The following is a 14,767-nucleotide window of genomic DNA, read 5'->3' on the forward strand; positions in this document are numbered from 1 at the left end:
GTAGGATAAAAAGCCTCCCTTGATACAAAGACTCATTCAAAGCAACACTTCCTGTAAGTAACTCTGATAAAGACAGACCTGATTAAACACTATAAACATGTTTAAAGACATGCTGAGAGAGTAGAAAGAGAGAGATGCCCCTCTGGAAGTCAGGGGCACCATGGGCAGACAGTTAGAAGGGAGAGCCTTCAAAGATTGGGACATCCTAGGGGTAACTCTCAGCCTAGTGTTTGGAACTTAGTAGGAGGTTAATAAATATTTGTTTCCATCTTCCTAAGAGCAGATGCAGAGCACAGCAAGGAGGAAATGGAGCCACAACAGTGTAAAGCAATACACAAAAGCACAGCATGCCAAGAGAGAAGGAGGGAGGAGGTAATTGTAGCCTAGAGAGCAGTAGCAGCAACAGAACAAGCCCGGAGAAGTTAGAAGGACAGAGCCAGGGACTCTAATAACAGGCGACTGTGTGACTGCGCCATGCTTCTGATAGATCTTTGCTAGTCACACATCTAGACAGTAAGTAGGAGCATAGAGTAGCGGGATGAAGACAACCTTAGTCAAGCAGAAATTCAGACAGAAATTCACACCAAGACACTAGTGATGAGAAAGCATTTAACCATTTAGTGAAGGACTGTTGGTTAAAGCTATAACAGAATATATATATACAAAATACAGAGAATATGAAAATATGCAGAACAGCCATATTCAGTTGAAGCACAGAATTTCTATATTTAGCTTAGATAAGTTAACTGTTTAAAATTTTTCTGTGTGTTTGGCTTACCAATGGCGTAGCTTTAGCTACGTTGAAGTAATTGATTTTTAAAGCCTCAATTAAAAAAAAAATCAGTTACTAACTTAACTAAAATTTCCTGAAGCATCACGTTGACAGTAACCACCTGTCAGAGCATGTTAGACAAACGGTGTTGAACCGCGGAGTGGACGGTTACAGAAGCAATTATTCTCTTCCTAGCCCTTTCTTTAGGGTCATAGCCAACCAGTCACTGTTCCTACGTAGGGTAGCTTTTGCAGTATTTATTTCTTTAAATATTTAACAGCCTTGAGAGGCAGCGACTGGCAACAATACACAGAGTTTCTAGCATGTTACGAGTGCTTAATAAATGGTAAAACAATAAAATCCTGCGTGATGAAAAACAGCAGGCAGTAAATTACGTACTTTAAAGCCGTAGTAGTAACTATTTAGAAAAACAAACATAGTGCATTGAACACATTCTGGTAATAAAGGAATATTTACATTCACTATAAAGTTCATCCAGGTAATTTCCTCTCAAATTCCTCAGGGGATTGAGAGAGGGTATGGGACAAGTGGATACAGTGTGGACTTAAAAAGAAGCAGCTTCTCTTTCAAACCATGTAGAGCTCTGCTGACGACAACCGGGTAGCTGCGTCCTGTGCAATGGCGGGGCGCTGCAAGCGCCTTCCACACGCCTTCGAACCCAGCACGAATCAGCAAAGCCCTCCGCAATTCCAGACGCCTTCAAGCTTTGCAGGACTCGGTTTTGGAAGAGGAGGCACCCAGGTGCGTGTGGGCGACACCTCCAGATGTTTGCCGCGACACAGCGATACCGGGAAAGCAAGTGCTCTCAGACCCCGAGAGGAAGTTCTTTATTTACATCTACCAAACCGGGGAAGACTAGGAGGCTAGGCTTGGGACCTTGACGCGGCGCTTCCGGGACCCTGTGCAGCCTTCGGCGGCGGGAGCTCTCACCGGCCAGCGCCCAGGGCCCCGCGCCGTGAGTTTGGGGAAGGAAGCGAGAAAAAAAAAAATAGAGCTGCTCCTTTAAGAACTTCCTTTCCCTTTTACTCTCTGTTTACATAACAGCGGCGGGTCCGCCGCGGGGCCCGAGGGGGGCGAGCGCGCGGGCGGCCCCACGCGCCGGGGCGGCGGCGGGGGCGGGGGCGGGGCGGCTCCCACCTGCCCGCCCGCCCCCAGCGGCTCCGCCGGCCCGCCCGCCCCTCCCCCGCGCTGTCCGCCCCGCCCTCGCGCGCTCGCTCGCTCCCCCCTCCCGCGGGGCTCCGGCGGCGGCGCTCGGCGCGGGCAGGTCCCCCTGCTGCCCGGTCGCATTTGTTGCCGAGTCCGGCTCGGGGCGGCCGCGGCACGCGGAGCTCCGGGGAGCCCGGCGGGGCAGCCGCGCAGCCACGACGGAGCAGCCGCGGGACTGGCCGCCCCGCGCCCCCTTCGCCGCCGTGCCGTTCCCCGGCGCGCTCACCCCCTTCTCGGGATGGGATTGTAGCGGCGGCGCGGACTCGGCGGGGATCGCGGCGGAGGCGGCGGCGGCCGAGCGGGGCTCCATGTTTTCCCCCGGCCAGGAGGAGCACTGCGCCCCCAATAAGGAGCCTGTGAAATACGGAGAGCTGGTGGTCCTGGGGTGAGTCCGCGGGTCGGTTCCCGAGCGCGGGAGCTCGGCCGGGTGGGGGGGCGGCGAGCGCCCGCATCCCTGCGCGGGGCCAGTGGGGTGGCTCGGGCGCTCCTTGGGGACCGCCGGGGCGCTCGCGGCGCAGGGCTGCTCGCAGGGCCGGGGCGGCGGGCGCGGAGGCGGGATGCCCGCCGTCGGCGCGGGGCTGCGGCGGGCGCCCGGCTGCGCTCTCCGCGCGGGGGAAGTGGCGGCGCGGACTGGGCGACCCCGCGCCTCGCGGGCGCAGCGCGCTCGGGGACCGAGTCCTCGGCCGTAGCGCGGGGAGAGCGCGCGACTTCCCCGCGCGCCCCGGGCCGAGGCGCCGCCGTCGCACGCAGGCGCCCTGGTCGGAGGAGACCCCACGCGGCGAGCGGGGGCCCGCGGGACCCTCGCGCCTGGGCCCGGCCGCGGCGACGGTGGCGACTGCACGGCGGGCGGCGCTCGGCGCACGGTTTCGGGGCGGCCGCAGCCCGGGGCGGTGACCTGTCTGTGACCCGGCGGCCCGGCCGGCCCGGCTTTCCCCGGGAGCGGCCCGGAGGGGCAGGACGCCGGCGGGCTCCGGGGCGCGGGCCGCGGCCTCGTCGACGTCCTGCGGGCGGCGGGAGCTCTCCCGCCGCGGCTCCCCCTCCGCCTGTGAAACCGCATTTTGAAGATAGCAATTATGCACAATCGTTAAACGGCGGCGATTAGAGACTTCAGCGACTTCCTGAGTTTGCTGGTGGCATTTCTATTGTTTGCCCGCGATGAGCCCGGGAGGCTCCGCGCGTGAGCGCCGGGGAGCGGGCAGGGAGGGCGCGGCGCGCGGGGCCGGGACGCGGCGGCCTGGGGCTGGGCTGCGGGGAGGGCACGGCTTTTTCCTCCGGACGTGTCGCTCCTGGGAACCGCGCTTTTGTCCTCCTCTGTTGACAGACCTGTGTTCAGAACCTCGTCGGTGGTGCTGAGGGGCAGGCTTAGCACACTTACGAGGAGTCTCGGGTGTGGACGAACTCAGAGAACTCTGGAAAATGTGTTTGATAACTGAACACCTTGCAGTCAGTGCCGACTTGGAAATAATTTTGAAGAGAAGAGTTTTTAAAAGAAGCTTCTAGACGTAGCAGAGCCCGGTCTAGCCCTCCTCGCTCGGTGGCTGTAGTATTACGTGGAGTGTTGTTGTAAGTCTCTCTGTTGAAGCAGTTTGCAGATAGGCGTTCTTCTCACTTGTGTCTTAATTACAGATTACTTCGAAGACAGATGTCAGGGTTCACTGGAAGGAGGGAGGAAGGACAGGAAAAAAGCCAGAGTTAGCTCATCTTATGTAACCTAGCCCAACCTAATTTTGTGGAGTTTGGTTTTGTTTGTGTGGCTGGCTTCGGAGTATGTTTAACATTGTGAACCTGACACGAAAGATTAACTTGTGCCAGAACTTTATTTCGTGATTTCCTTTTGAGGAAATCATTGTTGAGACGTCTGGGAGAAGCAGTGTGTGAGTGGGCCTGGAGAGGCTTTGTGTTCGGCGCTGGCAGTGCAGGGCATTCCAAAGCCCCGAGGAGGATTTCTCCCCTGGGCTGTCCTGGGATCACAGGCTTCCTCTCAAGCAGGCTGTGTGAGTGCATTGCCAATTGCACGTGCTCTGTGCGTTGCTAATCTTTTCCAGGAGACAGAGGGCACGTAGCTGGCGCTTAAATTAGTACTTTGGGCCAGACGTGTTGCAGCTCTTTGTGCACCTACTGTGTGCCGGCCCTGTTTAGGCATTGAGGATCCAGCTGTGAACAGGGGGCGTTCGTGTTAGTGTGGAGCGGCAGGCACAAAGAGAAGGAAACATGTAAACAAGTGAATAATGAATGACAAGTTCAGGTGTTGCCAGGTTCTCGGCAGAAGTGGGTTAACGTAGGGAACGCCTGCTCCAGGCAGGTGTTGCTTTCTCAGCCAGGTGGTCAGGGACCGTCTCTCTGAGGAGGGGAATGTGCGTTGAGACCAGACTGCTGAGAAGATGCTGGCCTGGTTTTTGAATGCTTGAGAAGAATTGTCGTCTTTCCTTTTCTTGGAGAGTAGGTTTCTGACTCTCTAGTAATTTTAACACATTGGAGAAGGCGGAAAGAGTGAGAAGGTAGGTAGACTTTAAAGAGACCCTTATTAATTCATATCCCACCCTGAGGACTAGAGTCAGTGCCTTTTCTCTTAAAGCAACGAGAGTCAGAAAGTAATGTCAACTTTGCATGTCTGATCATTTAGGACATAAATATTGGTACCTAGAGAATTTCTAGTAGATTTTCTTGTTAATAAAATTCATCTTATGACCTAAAAATGCTTAATATCGATATTGATAGAAACTTTTGCTTAAAAAATACGATTTGTGTGTGTGTGAGGAAGATTGGCCCTGAGCTAACATCTGTGCCACTCTTCCTCTATTGTGTATGTGATTTGCCACCATAGTGTGGCTTGGTGAGCGGTGTGTATGTCCACGCCCTAGATCTGAACCTGCGAACCCCAGCTGCCGAAGTGCAGCCTGCACACTTAACCACTATGTCACTGGACTGGCCCCACAATACTTTTTTTTTTTTTAACTTTTATGCGATTGTCCTGTTTGTTCTCTTCTAAATTTTATAGTAAAATGCTACTGAGAAATCCTGTAGGGTAGACTGAGGAGCTATATAGGTATATGTGTGTGTGTGTATGTATATATGTCTGTATGTGTATATCTATGTGGAGCGGTATATGTATACATCCACGTACAAATGCTGTGTCTTTTCACGTGTTACACGACATTAAGGGAATTGCCAGGTAGTTAGGATTTTAATGGGTCATCACTTTCTTGACAGATCAGTGGAACTGAATGATTTCATGATTCCAAGCAGTGAATGTGCCACGACACAACTCTTTGCTGTGCCCATCGCATAATTGAAGACAGCAAAAATGACTAGTCTAACTGTTAGGTCTTTTTGCTATTTATTGTGAGCCTGGCTAAAATGTTAGAGTTGGGGAAGTGTGTGAGGATTTGAGAGGCAGTTCAGTGGTGGCAGGGACAGCCTGAAGGTAGAGTCAGGAGACTGCATTGAATTCCTGCTATCTTGCAGACTGGCTTTGTGATTTTGACTTAGTCCCTCACCCTGTCTGTTTCTTTAGCGATAATAAAATACGATTGGATTAGGTGGTTGTCAAGGGCCTTCCTGGTCTGTACCCTGTCGTAGTGTTCATTGGCTGAAATGTAGAAAATGTATAGTTAACATGTTCTAGGTAGCCCCACGTGGGTTGGTTTTGTATATTCTTGAGGTGATGGTGCTAGAATTTGAATGGGAACTGTGTTTTAAAAGCAGAAAAGACCCATGCTGTGATTGCTTTTTATGCAGTAGTTATGTGCAAAACTGGGCTGTTTAAAAAAAGTTGTAATTGTATACATATATTTGACTCATTGGTGTTAGGTTGTACATGAGGGCATTCAAATTTGGTAAAACTTTCTGTTCCAAGTTTAAGAAAGACAGTTTTGAAATTAAGCTAAGGAGGCTGAAATAGCCAGTGTTAGGAAGAGAGAATCTGATGGTAGAATTTTAGAACTGGAAGGAACCTAAGACGCCGCGGTACGTGGTCAGCTCTTGTATTTGATTGATGAAGAAGCTGAGGCTCCAGGGAGGAGGGAGAGCTATTCAGGCTCATAGTTGAGCCGGATCCCTCCCCTGCCCATCACTGTTTGCACAGGTCAGGGCGGAGCCCAGCAAGCTGTTGCTCCTTAGAGCTTCAGTGTTTTTGTCACTTGCGTAAGGGGAGCTGAGTCCTCTTCTGGATTCAATATGAAGCTTGCAGGTCTCTTGCTGACCAATGGCCCGTCATGGTTTTTGGAAAAATATTGCTTACTCTTAGTTCCCCTCATCTCACAGTGGAATGGAGTACACGTTTTGCAAGGCGCATTTGATGCTTCACAAAATGTACTTTTATTGGCTCTCTCAGCCAAGGGTTTTTAGCCTAGGGTCCACAGATGGAACCCAGGGAGGCCTTGAGCTTGGATAGGAAAAACAAACACATCTTTATTTTCGCTGTACTCAAACTGAAATTTAGCATTTCACTCAGTTTTGAGTATGGGTAACAAATAGACCTGCTGCTTTATTTATTTGATACATTAATACAGGAGCACATGTCTTATTGTATCACAATTTGTAAGTATCTTGATAACTAAATATAATTGATTTCACCTGTAATTGTTTGTGTTTTATGCATTAAAAACCTTTTCTGAGAAGGGCTCAGTAGACTTTATCAGACCACCAGAGGGATCCTTGGCACAGAAAAGGGTTAAGAACCTCTACAAACGAAGGTATATAGGTATGGCTGAAACATGAAGTATTTTAGTGGAAACTGACCAAGGTCTACAAAAGGCTAAAGGTCAGGGCTAGCTGCCTTCCTCCTTGGGTGGTGCAGCATTGTCTCAGTAAGACAAGGGGGACTGTTGCCTGAAGAGTTTATGGTCTTTATTTTTTAAACGAGCAACTCCCAGTTTCTGTGTGCTGTTTCTGTCTTAACCTTGGCACCTTGCCCTTGCCCTCCCCTTGGTAGGAATAAGAAACTTCAAAGACACCCTAATACTTTCCTTTTCTAAGCCCCCTCTCTAATTTGGGCCCAAAGACATCAAACACTAGTATCCTTTATAGACTAAAAGGTCTTTGAACTTTTTTTTTAATAAAATCTTTCCTGTCACTCAGTGTGTGGGGTGATCTGTTTGTGTGGACAGAGTGTCTGATTCTGTGGGCTGCTAAGGGTCGTGAGGTTTATGGCTTTGGGTTGCTATATTTTCCTTTACTAACTTTAGCCTTGCTTGGAGTTTGTGGCTGGCTGGGTGCTTTACTCGTCTGGCTCTCTCAAATTTGTTTCTCTCTTTAACATACCAAGACTGAGACCTTCATTCGGACTTTTCACTTTTGGTTGTATTTCATCATGTGATCAATATTTGGGGATGCTTTATATAAACAAAAACAAAACCAGGTTGATTCAGGTCCCAGCAACTTTACCAAGCATACTTTATCCACAAGATAAACCATGTGCACACAAAAGACCAAAAAACCAAAAACATACCTGTTGCTGTGTGTGAGGGAGACCAATATCGTCACCCTGGGGCAGCAGTTTTCTGTCTGCTGTGCGGAGATCAGCAGTGGCCCCTGAAGTAAGTTTGTGGGGCTGTGGTTTGACTTTTGAATAGAGACAACAGCATTTTCTCCTATTGGTATGGGAGAAAAATAACTGAAAAGGAATTTTTCACATCTTTTGATTTAATTAAAGGTTTCTCCTGGGGTGTACAGAATCTATTTTATAAAAAGAAAAGTCAGGATAAAAATGATTCAGTTACTAGTTTTTACTGAGCTTATTGTCATATTCATCTTCTGGAAAATAAAATAATGAGAGCAGAAAATGCTTCATATTTCTTAGTTTTGTCTCAATCAGCTATTCTCAACCACTGTCTCAACCATATCACGTGTGATGATCAGGTTTGAGGTACGTTGCCAGTAACTGATGACAAGTAATAAAGTGTGGCTCTTTCAAATGATTCTGAGATGGCCCTTTAATAATGTCATTTTTTACCCACTTGCATTCTGATACATTTTCTTGAGTGGGAGAGAAAGGGGTGGAGTTACATCAGGCAAGATAGGAATTGATTCATTCAGCAATATTTTTTGGGAGTCTGCTCTTCCAGGCCCGAGGGATACAGCTCGATGAGGCAGATATGTTCCCTGCCCTTGTGAGTTGCTCCCCTGTTCTTGCCCCATCTCCTCAGCGAACAGCCATTCCTGATATACAGTTAGTTTGTTTATTCTACAAATATTTAAGCACCTACTACATGTTGGATGCTGCACGCGCACTAAGGGATGCAGTGGCGAACAAGACATGTGTGGTCTCTGCCACTTCAGAGCCTACAGTCGGTTGGGGAGATAGGAAGCAATTTACAGAGATAAGCTATGATGGGGACACCTTAGCAGGGTCACCTAACCCTGTGTCGGGATGAGAATAGGATGGCCAGGTGGCAGCGAGAGGGAAAGAATGCTCCAGCAAGAGGATACACAGTATTCTGAGACCCAGAGGTGAGTGTGCATGCTCCTTTGAGGAATGGAAAGAAGCCTGATATGGCTAGAAAAGAGTGGTTAAATGAAGTAATGTTAGAAATGAGGATGGAGGGCAGGTGATGAAGGGCTTATAATTATTGGAAGGATTTTAGATTTTATCCTAAGGGCATGGGAGACTAGCAGAGTTTTCAGTCCTGAAATAAGTGTGGAGAAAGCACTTCTGCGAAGAGGGATGCAGCAGGGGGTAGAGGGAGAAGCTGAGGCTGGAGCCCATGAGACAGGAGGCGAGAAGCAACGGCATACGAGCCAGTGAGCAGCTAGCTGTCTTGGTCCCAGATTCTGGTTCTTGTCCCTCATGGGACCTAGTTGCATACTCTGCCCAGAGTTCTATGTGACTGGCTGTTCATTCCTTGATTTAAAAATATGGACTGAGGACTAGCACTGCTCTGGGCACTGTGCTACATGCATAGCAAATGAGACAGACAGGCACCCTGCCCACCTGGAGCTGACCTTCAGTGAGAGAGATGAGCAGTGTCAAATGAGCCAGCACACAGGAGATAGCACTCTCTGAAATTAAATTTTCTATGAGGAAAATAAAGCAGGAAAGGGGGAAGAGAGTGATTGGGTGGGCAAGGGTGCGGGCCTAGCAGGGTAAAGTGCTAGGGAGAAGCTAGTGGGAGCCCTTGTAGACAGAATATTCAGGAAGAGCTTTTCAGAGAAAATAATCCTGTGTCCTTTGAGAGCCCCCACCTTTTTCAATTTTTATTGACTTTTTTCTGTTTAACCACCCTGAGTGGGTTCTGCTGTTACAGCCAAAGTATTCTGAGTATTCTGTTAGTTAAGGAGGCAAAGTATATACGCAATTTACCAAAGGGAAAATAGAAGTGTAAACAAATGTAGGGACATATATTTAACATCCCTTGGCACAAACATGGTTCAGTCTGCTGTGCTGCCTGCCACGTGCCCAGAGTGGTAATTGCGTTCCACTAGAGTTCGTTGAAACTGTCTGGTCTTCCTTCCAAGTTTGCCCCTTAGGGCAAGGACCCTGGCTTCCACCTCCCTTGGAGTGCCAGGCACACCTTTTCAGGTACATAGCAGGTGCTCACTGAGTGTCTTGAAGGAATGGCTTTCTGTGTCTCACAGAGGTGTCTCAGGGGCTCAGTAATGTTTTTTGATTTGGGAGGCACATGCAGATTGTGTAGCAAGCTGCAGTTTTGTCAACGATCCTCCCAACCTGAAGGGCCCAAGGTAAAGGCTCCCTGCCATTCTAAACATGTACTTTACTGATGTCACATACTCCAGTTTCGAGTTTTGTTTGTTTTTCTTTTTGACAGTCACCTAACAGGCATTTTGTCACCTGCAGAAAGTTTTGCCTTGAAGGGAAGCAGGCCATCTGTTCTGATTCCACCAGCTGCTCTGAGCTGCATTGCAGTGCGCCACAGTGGCGTTGAAAGGCTGTGGTCATTAGTGCCTGTTAATGATGGCTGGAAATACTATGCCATAGAAGCCTCTTGGATGACAAACCTAATAAATATGCATCAGGGGTGTTTTCAATAGTGGGTTTAAGACTACTGCAAGTCGTTCTCAACTGAGGTTTTATTTCCAGCCATCCAGATAATGCTTCTCACTCTCAAACACTTTGCTCTGTTTATTCCCTGCTTTTCTGCTCATGCAGAATCTGTTTTTAGGATAAGAATCATTATTTCAAGCTTTGTCCTTCCATTCTAATTAGTGCTGGTTTAACAGAATCCAACCACAGCAGGCAGTGGCATGTTTGGCTTCTAGGCTGTTGGTATAAAAGGGCTGTTTACCACATTACCAGGCGCCTCCGAGGCCCCTCCTCCTCTCTGTCCGTCCGTCCCTGGCCTTCTCGCGCTTGCTGCTACACAGTTATGGAACGCTCCGATTCTAATCTGAACTAGTGGTGGGTGAGCAGTTAGGGTTTTCTGGAGCACTTGATTGATTGGTTACCTTGAGGAAAGGCCCTTTCTGTACAAGGATTGTAGATACAAAGGAGTATGCTTCATGCCAGATCCCAGAAAATTCTGCAGACCGGGTCCTCGCTGTAGTACATGGGATTGCATTACAGTTCGGGTGCTTTGTTGTTACACGCTCTTGGATGGCATTCAGAATGGGATCTGCGTTTTCGCTCTCTGGCCATGGGTAAGGCCTGCAGGAGAGTTACAGTTCAGATAACTGTACTGTGTCAGCAGTTGATGCTTCTCAACATAGCTTTTCACATACTTGAACAATTTTCCCTTCATAAGCAGTCAGTTGTTTGGCCTCGTGAGCCGTCCAGTGAAAGAACTGTGTCTAAAGGCCATGTTGTTGGTGTGGACATTACCCAACTTTCTCAGTTGGTCTTGCAGCCAGTTGGAGATCAGTTAAGAGAACTCAGGGTTTTGACTTCATCCCATCTCCTTCTCCTGTTGTCTTTAAATGTGGCTGACAACAATCCCCTGCATGTGCGCGCTGGACCTCCCATCAGAAGGTGAATCCGCTCCTCTGGAGTCTGGGCTAGTCTTGTGATTTGCTTTGACCAGTCCGTGGCCACTTTATGGAAGCGAACTTTGTGGCTTTTGGGTGTTGCCTTAAGGGGTGTGGTAGTTTCCATTTTCCCTCTGTATTAGTTTGCTGGGGCAGCCATAACAAAAATACCACAGGCTGCGTGGTTTAAACAACGCAAATTTATTCTCTCACAGTTCTGGAGGCTAGAAGTTCAAGATTGGGTGTCGGCGGTTTTGGTTTCTCCCGAAGTTCTCTGCTTGGCTTGCAGATGGCTGTCTTTTACTGTGTCGTCACGTGGCATTTTCTCTGTGTGTGCCCATCCCTGGTGGCCTTCCTTTTCTTATAAGGACCCCAGTCATATTGGATTAGGGCTCACTCAAATGACCTAATTTAACCTTAATTACCTCTTTAAAGACCCTCTTCAAAAATAGTCACATTTGGAGGTGTTCTGGGGGTTAGGACTTTATGATAGAAGTCCAGACCCTCTTAGAAGGCAGCTGCCGTATGAAGAAGTCTGACTACCTTGCTGCAGAGCGTGGCTCTGGTGGATGCAGGATTGCCACAGGAGAGGAGGTCCGGCCAGCGCCAGCCCCTCCTGCCACACGACTGAGGCCGGCGACCAGTGAGTGAAGCCAGCCGTCCTGGATCCGCAGGCCCATCATGTGGCCCGGGCCCCACCACACGGACGGAGCAGGGATGAGCCCCTTGCACCAGGCCCTGCCCCATTAGAGGATTGTGAGTGCCGGCTGTGGTTCTAAGCCAGTGTGTTTGGGGTGTTTGTACACAGCAGTAGAGAGCCCAGATGCCACAGTGCTACATTTGCATGTGGCTCAGTTATCGCATCTGACAGACATATGAAATAATTCACCAAGTTTTTGTTGAGTTGTTTTTTGTTTCCTCCAGGTTATTGTTTTAATAAGCACAATTTTAGCCTTTTAGATGTTACTCTAAACATTAAGTACTGGATGATCTGAACATCTTAGCTAACAAGAGCATTTGTGGAGTAACTTTATCATGTCTGAGTCATCTACAAGTCTCTGCATTCGTTAATCTCTGTAACCAGTGTCATCTCCTGAAATTCTTTGAGAGCATAGCAGTTGAAGAATGCTCTAGCTTAGCTGAGAACCGTGCTTCTGTAGACTCAAACATAAGCTGCTTTAACCCAGGATGGCTAAAGCGTGACCCAGATTTTCAGGCTTTTAAAGGCCACCTGACAGGCAGTAATAGAACTATCAGATTCGAGTAGGGGAGGTAATCTATACTAGCTTCCTGCAGGTCCAGGGCCGTGAATGGGCCAGAAGGATGTTTTAACACTGCACTCGGGTGGTGAAATGACAGGCTGGGAAGCTCGTTTATGTCGGTTGTACCTGTCTGTGACTGTCAGCAGTAAGAAGGGGGTACAGTTCCTGAAACACTTCACGGGTCTCATTCATACCATGGAGACCAGTTACGTGCTGGGTAGGAAGCAAGCACAGGCAGAACGTGCCTCCGGCCTGGAGAATATGGGGGCCAGTGTGCCCTCCACAGAGAGAGAGAAGGCGTGACAGCAGCCGAGCTGCCAGCTCCCTGCCCTGTACTCAGGTGGGGAGAAGGACCTACAGGCGTAGCATCCATCAGTTACTGCCTCCAGATTGACTGCATTGCTATGAAAAGAGAGAGAGAAGATTCCTTTAGTAGCTGAAGTGAATGTAACTTCTTAAGCTTCCTCAAATTCTGTTTGGGGAATTTTAGTATTTGCCGTTTTTAATCAGAGGGACTGAAACATTAAAATTAAAACTCTGCTTTGGGGCTATTCCTGTGGCCGAGTGGTTAGGTTCACGCGCTCTGCTTCGGCGGCCCAGGGTTTTCCCAGTTCGGATCCTGGGCGCAGACATGGCACTGCTCATCAGGCCATGCTGAGGCGGCGTCCCACATGCCACAACTAGGACCCACAACTAAAAAGGTATACAACTATGTACTGGGGGGATTTGGGGAGAAAAAGCAGGAAAAAATAAAAAAGATTGGCAGCAGTTGTTAGCTCAGGTGCCAGTCTTTAAGCAAAACGAAAAACTCTGCATTCAAAATTTATAAACTAAGTGTAAAATAAATTTAAATAGGGGCTGGCCCCGTGGCATAGTGGCTAAGTTTGTGCACTCTACTTTGGCGGCCCAGGGTTTGCTGGTTCAGATCCTGGGCGTGGACCTCGCACTGCTTGTCAAGCCATGCTGTGGTGATGTCCCACATAAAAGAGAGGAGGCCTGGCACAGATGTTAGCTCAGCAACAATCTTCCTCAAGCAAAAAGAGGAAGATTGGCAACAGATGTTAGCTCAGGGCCACTCTTCCTAAAAAACAAAAACCAACCTAGAAATGTAAATAAACTTCCAAATGAAGTATTTTTTAAGTTTGTAGGTTTTTATAATTCTGTAGTTTTTAAAACTTAAAACTACAAAAAGACTTTGGGGTACCAAATGTAGAGATAGATATATTTTATTTCATGTTTATTCTGGATGGATATGTTTAATTAAAAATGGGGTCCACTGTACATACTAGAAATTAAGTACTATCTATACACACTCAGTAAGCATTAATACACTCATTAAGTGTGAGATGCTGCTATTGTTACTGTCTTGATGAGGATGATTTCACATTGGGGAAGCACATAAGGCAGTGCCCTCAAGGGGTGTATCCTCTCAGGGTAAGACAGAGAACTTAGCAACAGACCACACCTGGCGCAGAGGAGGGTGGATGGAGGGAGCCGTCGTTGTAGGTGCACTGTGTGCCAGAGTCTGTTGGGTGTTTTACTTCATCAGTCCCAGGAGTTAGATTTTATTATTTGGGAAATGAGGCTCCATCCAGTTCAGGTCACTCACCTTGTCGGTGGCAGAGTGATTTAGAGGTAGGTCTGGATTGCTCTGAAGCTGGATTCTTTCCACCAGGTGAAGGTCAGAGGGATGTGTGCTGCTGGGAGGTGGGGAAAGCTATCCTGGAGGAGGTGGCCTGTGAGCAGTTTTTAGGGGTGACCTGGATTTTTATAGAGCAGTAGTGGTAAAGGGATGGGGTTTGGGGCATCTTGAGGGATTTGGCTGGAGGCTGAAGTGCTTGGAGAAGGAGGTGAAGTTGGAGTCTTCTCAGCTGGTCCAGCACGTCTCATGCTGGGGCTACAGTGGGTAACCCCAGAGCAGGCCCTGCCTTCACGGAGCTCAGAGCCTGTCAGGAAAGACGGACTTTCAACAGATTAAGCCTGGCAGGGTGCTGCCAGAAGTCCAGCGCTTTATGGGATGTACTGCAGGGGACAACGCCTGCTTTTGTGCAGAGGGAAGGGTTCCGCTCAAGCTGAGATGCAGAGGGTGGGTGGGCATTGGCTGAGGGTTGTGGGGAGAGAGCAGTGCGTGTGGAGGCGCGGTGACAGGTTGAGGAGCCGAGAGACACCCTGAGTGTGGAGATGGCGGCGCTGGAGGGCCGGTGTGGTGAGAGGCCCCGAGGGAGGGCGGCCTGGGCCCTTGCAAGAGTTAGGCCCCTGGGGTGGGGCCCCGGGAGGGCGTTTTGAGGAGTTACTCCGCGTGGAGGCGGCGAGCAGTTCCCGCTGTTAGAGTGGGTGAGGTAACGGAGGCCCAGGACCCGTCTTATTTGAACTCTCCAAGCATTTTCTCTTTTGTGCTTCGTTTCCCCCACCTTTGTCTCTTCCGCTGTCGAGGGACAGCGGCTCAGGCGGGCCCAGCCCTCTCCTGGGAGACGGCGGTGGTGGGCTGGAGCCATCACTCGTTCACTCAGTAGTGTGTTCTGGAAATTTGTGCTGGAACTAACGGATGCTTTTGAGCAGTCGGGGATCAGAGAACCTTGACGCCCTG

General features: G+C 49.2%; 1 protein-coding gene across 1 annotated transcript in view; it reads left to right on the forward strand.

The window, feature by feature from the left end:
* The first annotated feature begins 1,984 nt into the window (after positions 1–1,984).
* The window catches only part of PELI2 (pellino E3 ubiquitin protein ligase family member 2), a 180,414-nt gene continuing 167,631 nt past the window's right edge, over positions 1,985–14,767 (forward strand). The window contains exon 1 of the mRNA XM_023627785.2: positions 1,985–2,384. Coding sequence (XP_023483553.1) covers positions 2,308–2,384 — 77 coding nt within the window. The 5' untranslated portion in view covers positions 1,985–2,307. The remainder of the gene's footprint in view (positions 2,385–14,767) is intronic.

Source organism: Equus caballus, chromosome 24 (assembly GCF_041296265.1).
Source record: "Equus caballus isolate H_3958 breed thoroughbred chromosome 24, TB-T2T, whole genome shotgun sequence".
In the NCBI taxonomy this organism is placed as follows: Eukaryota; Metazoa; Chordata; class Mammalia; order Perissodactyla; family Equidae; genus Equus; species Equus caballus.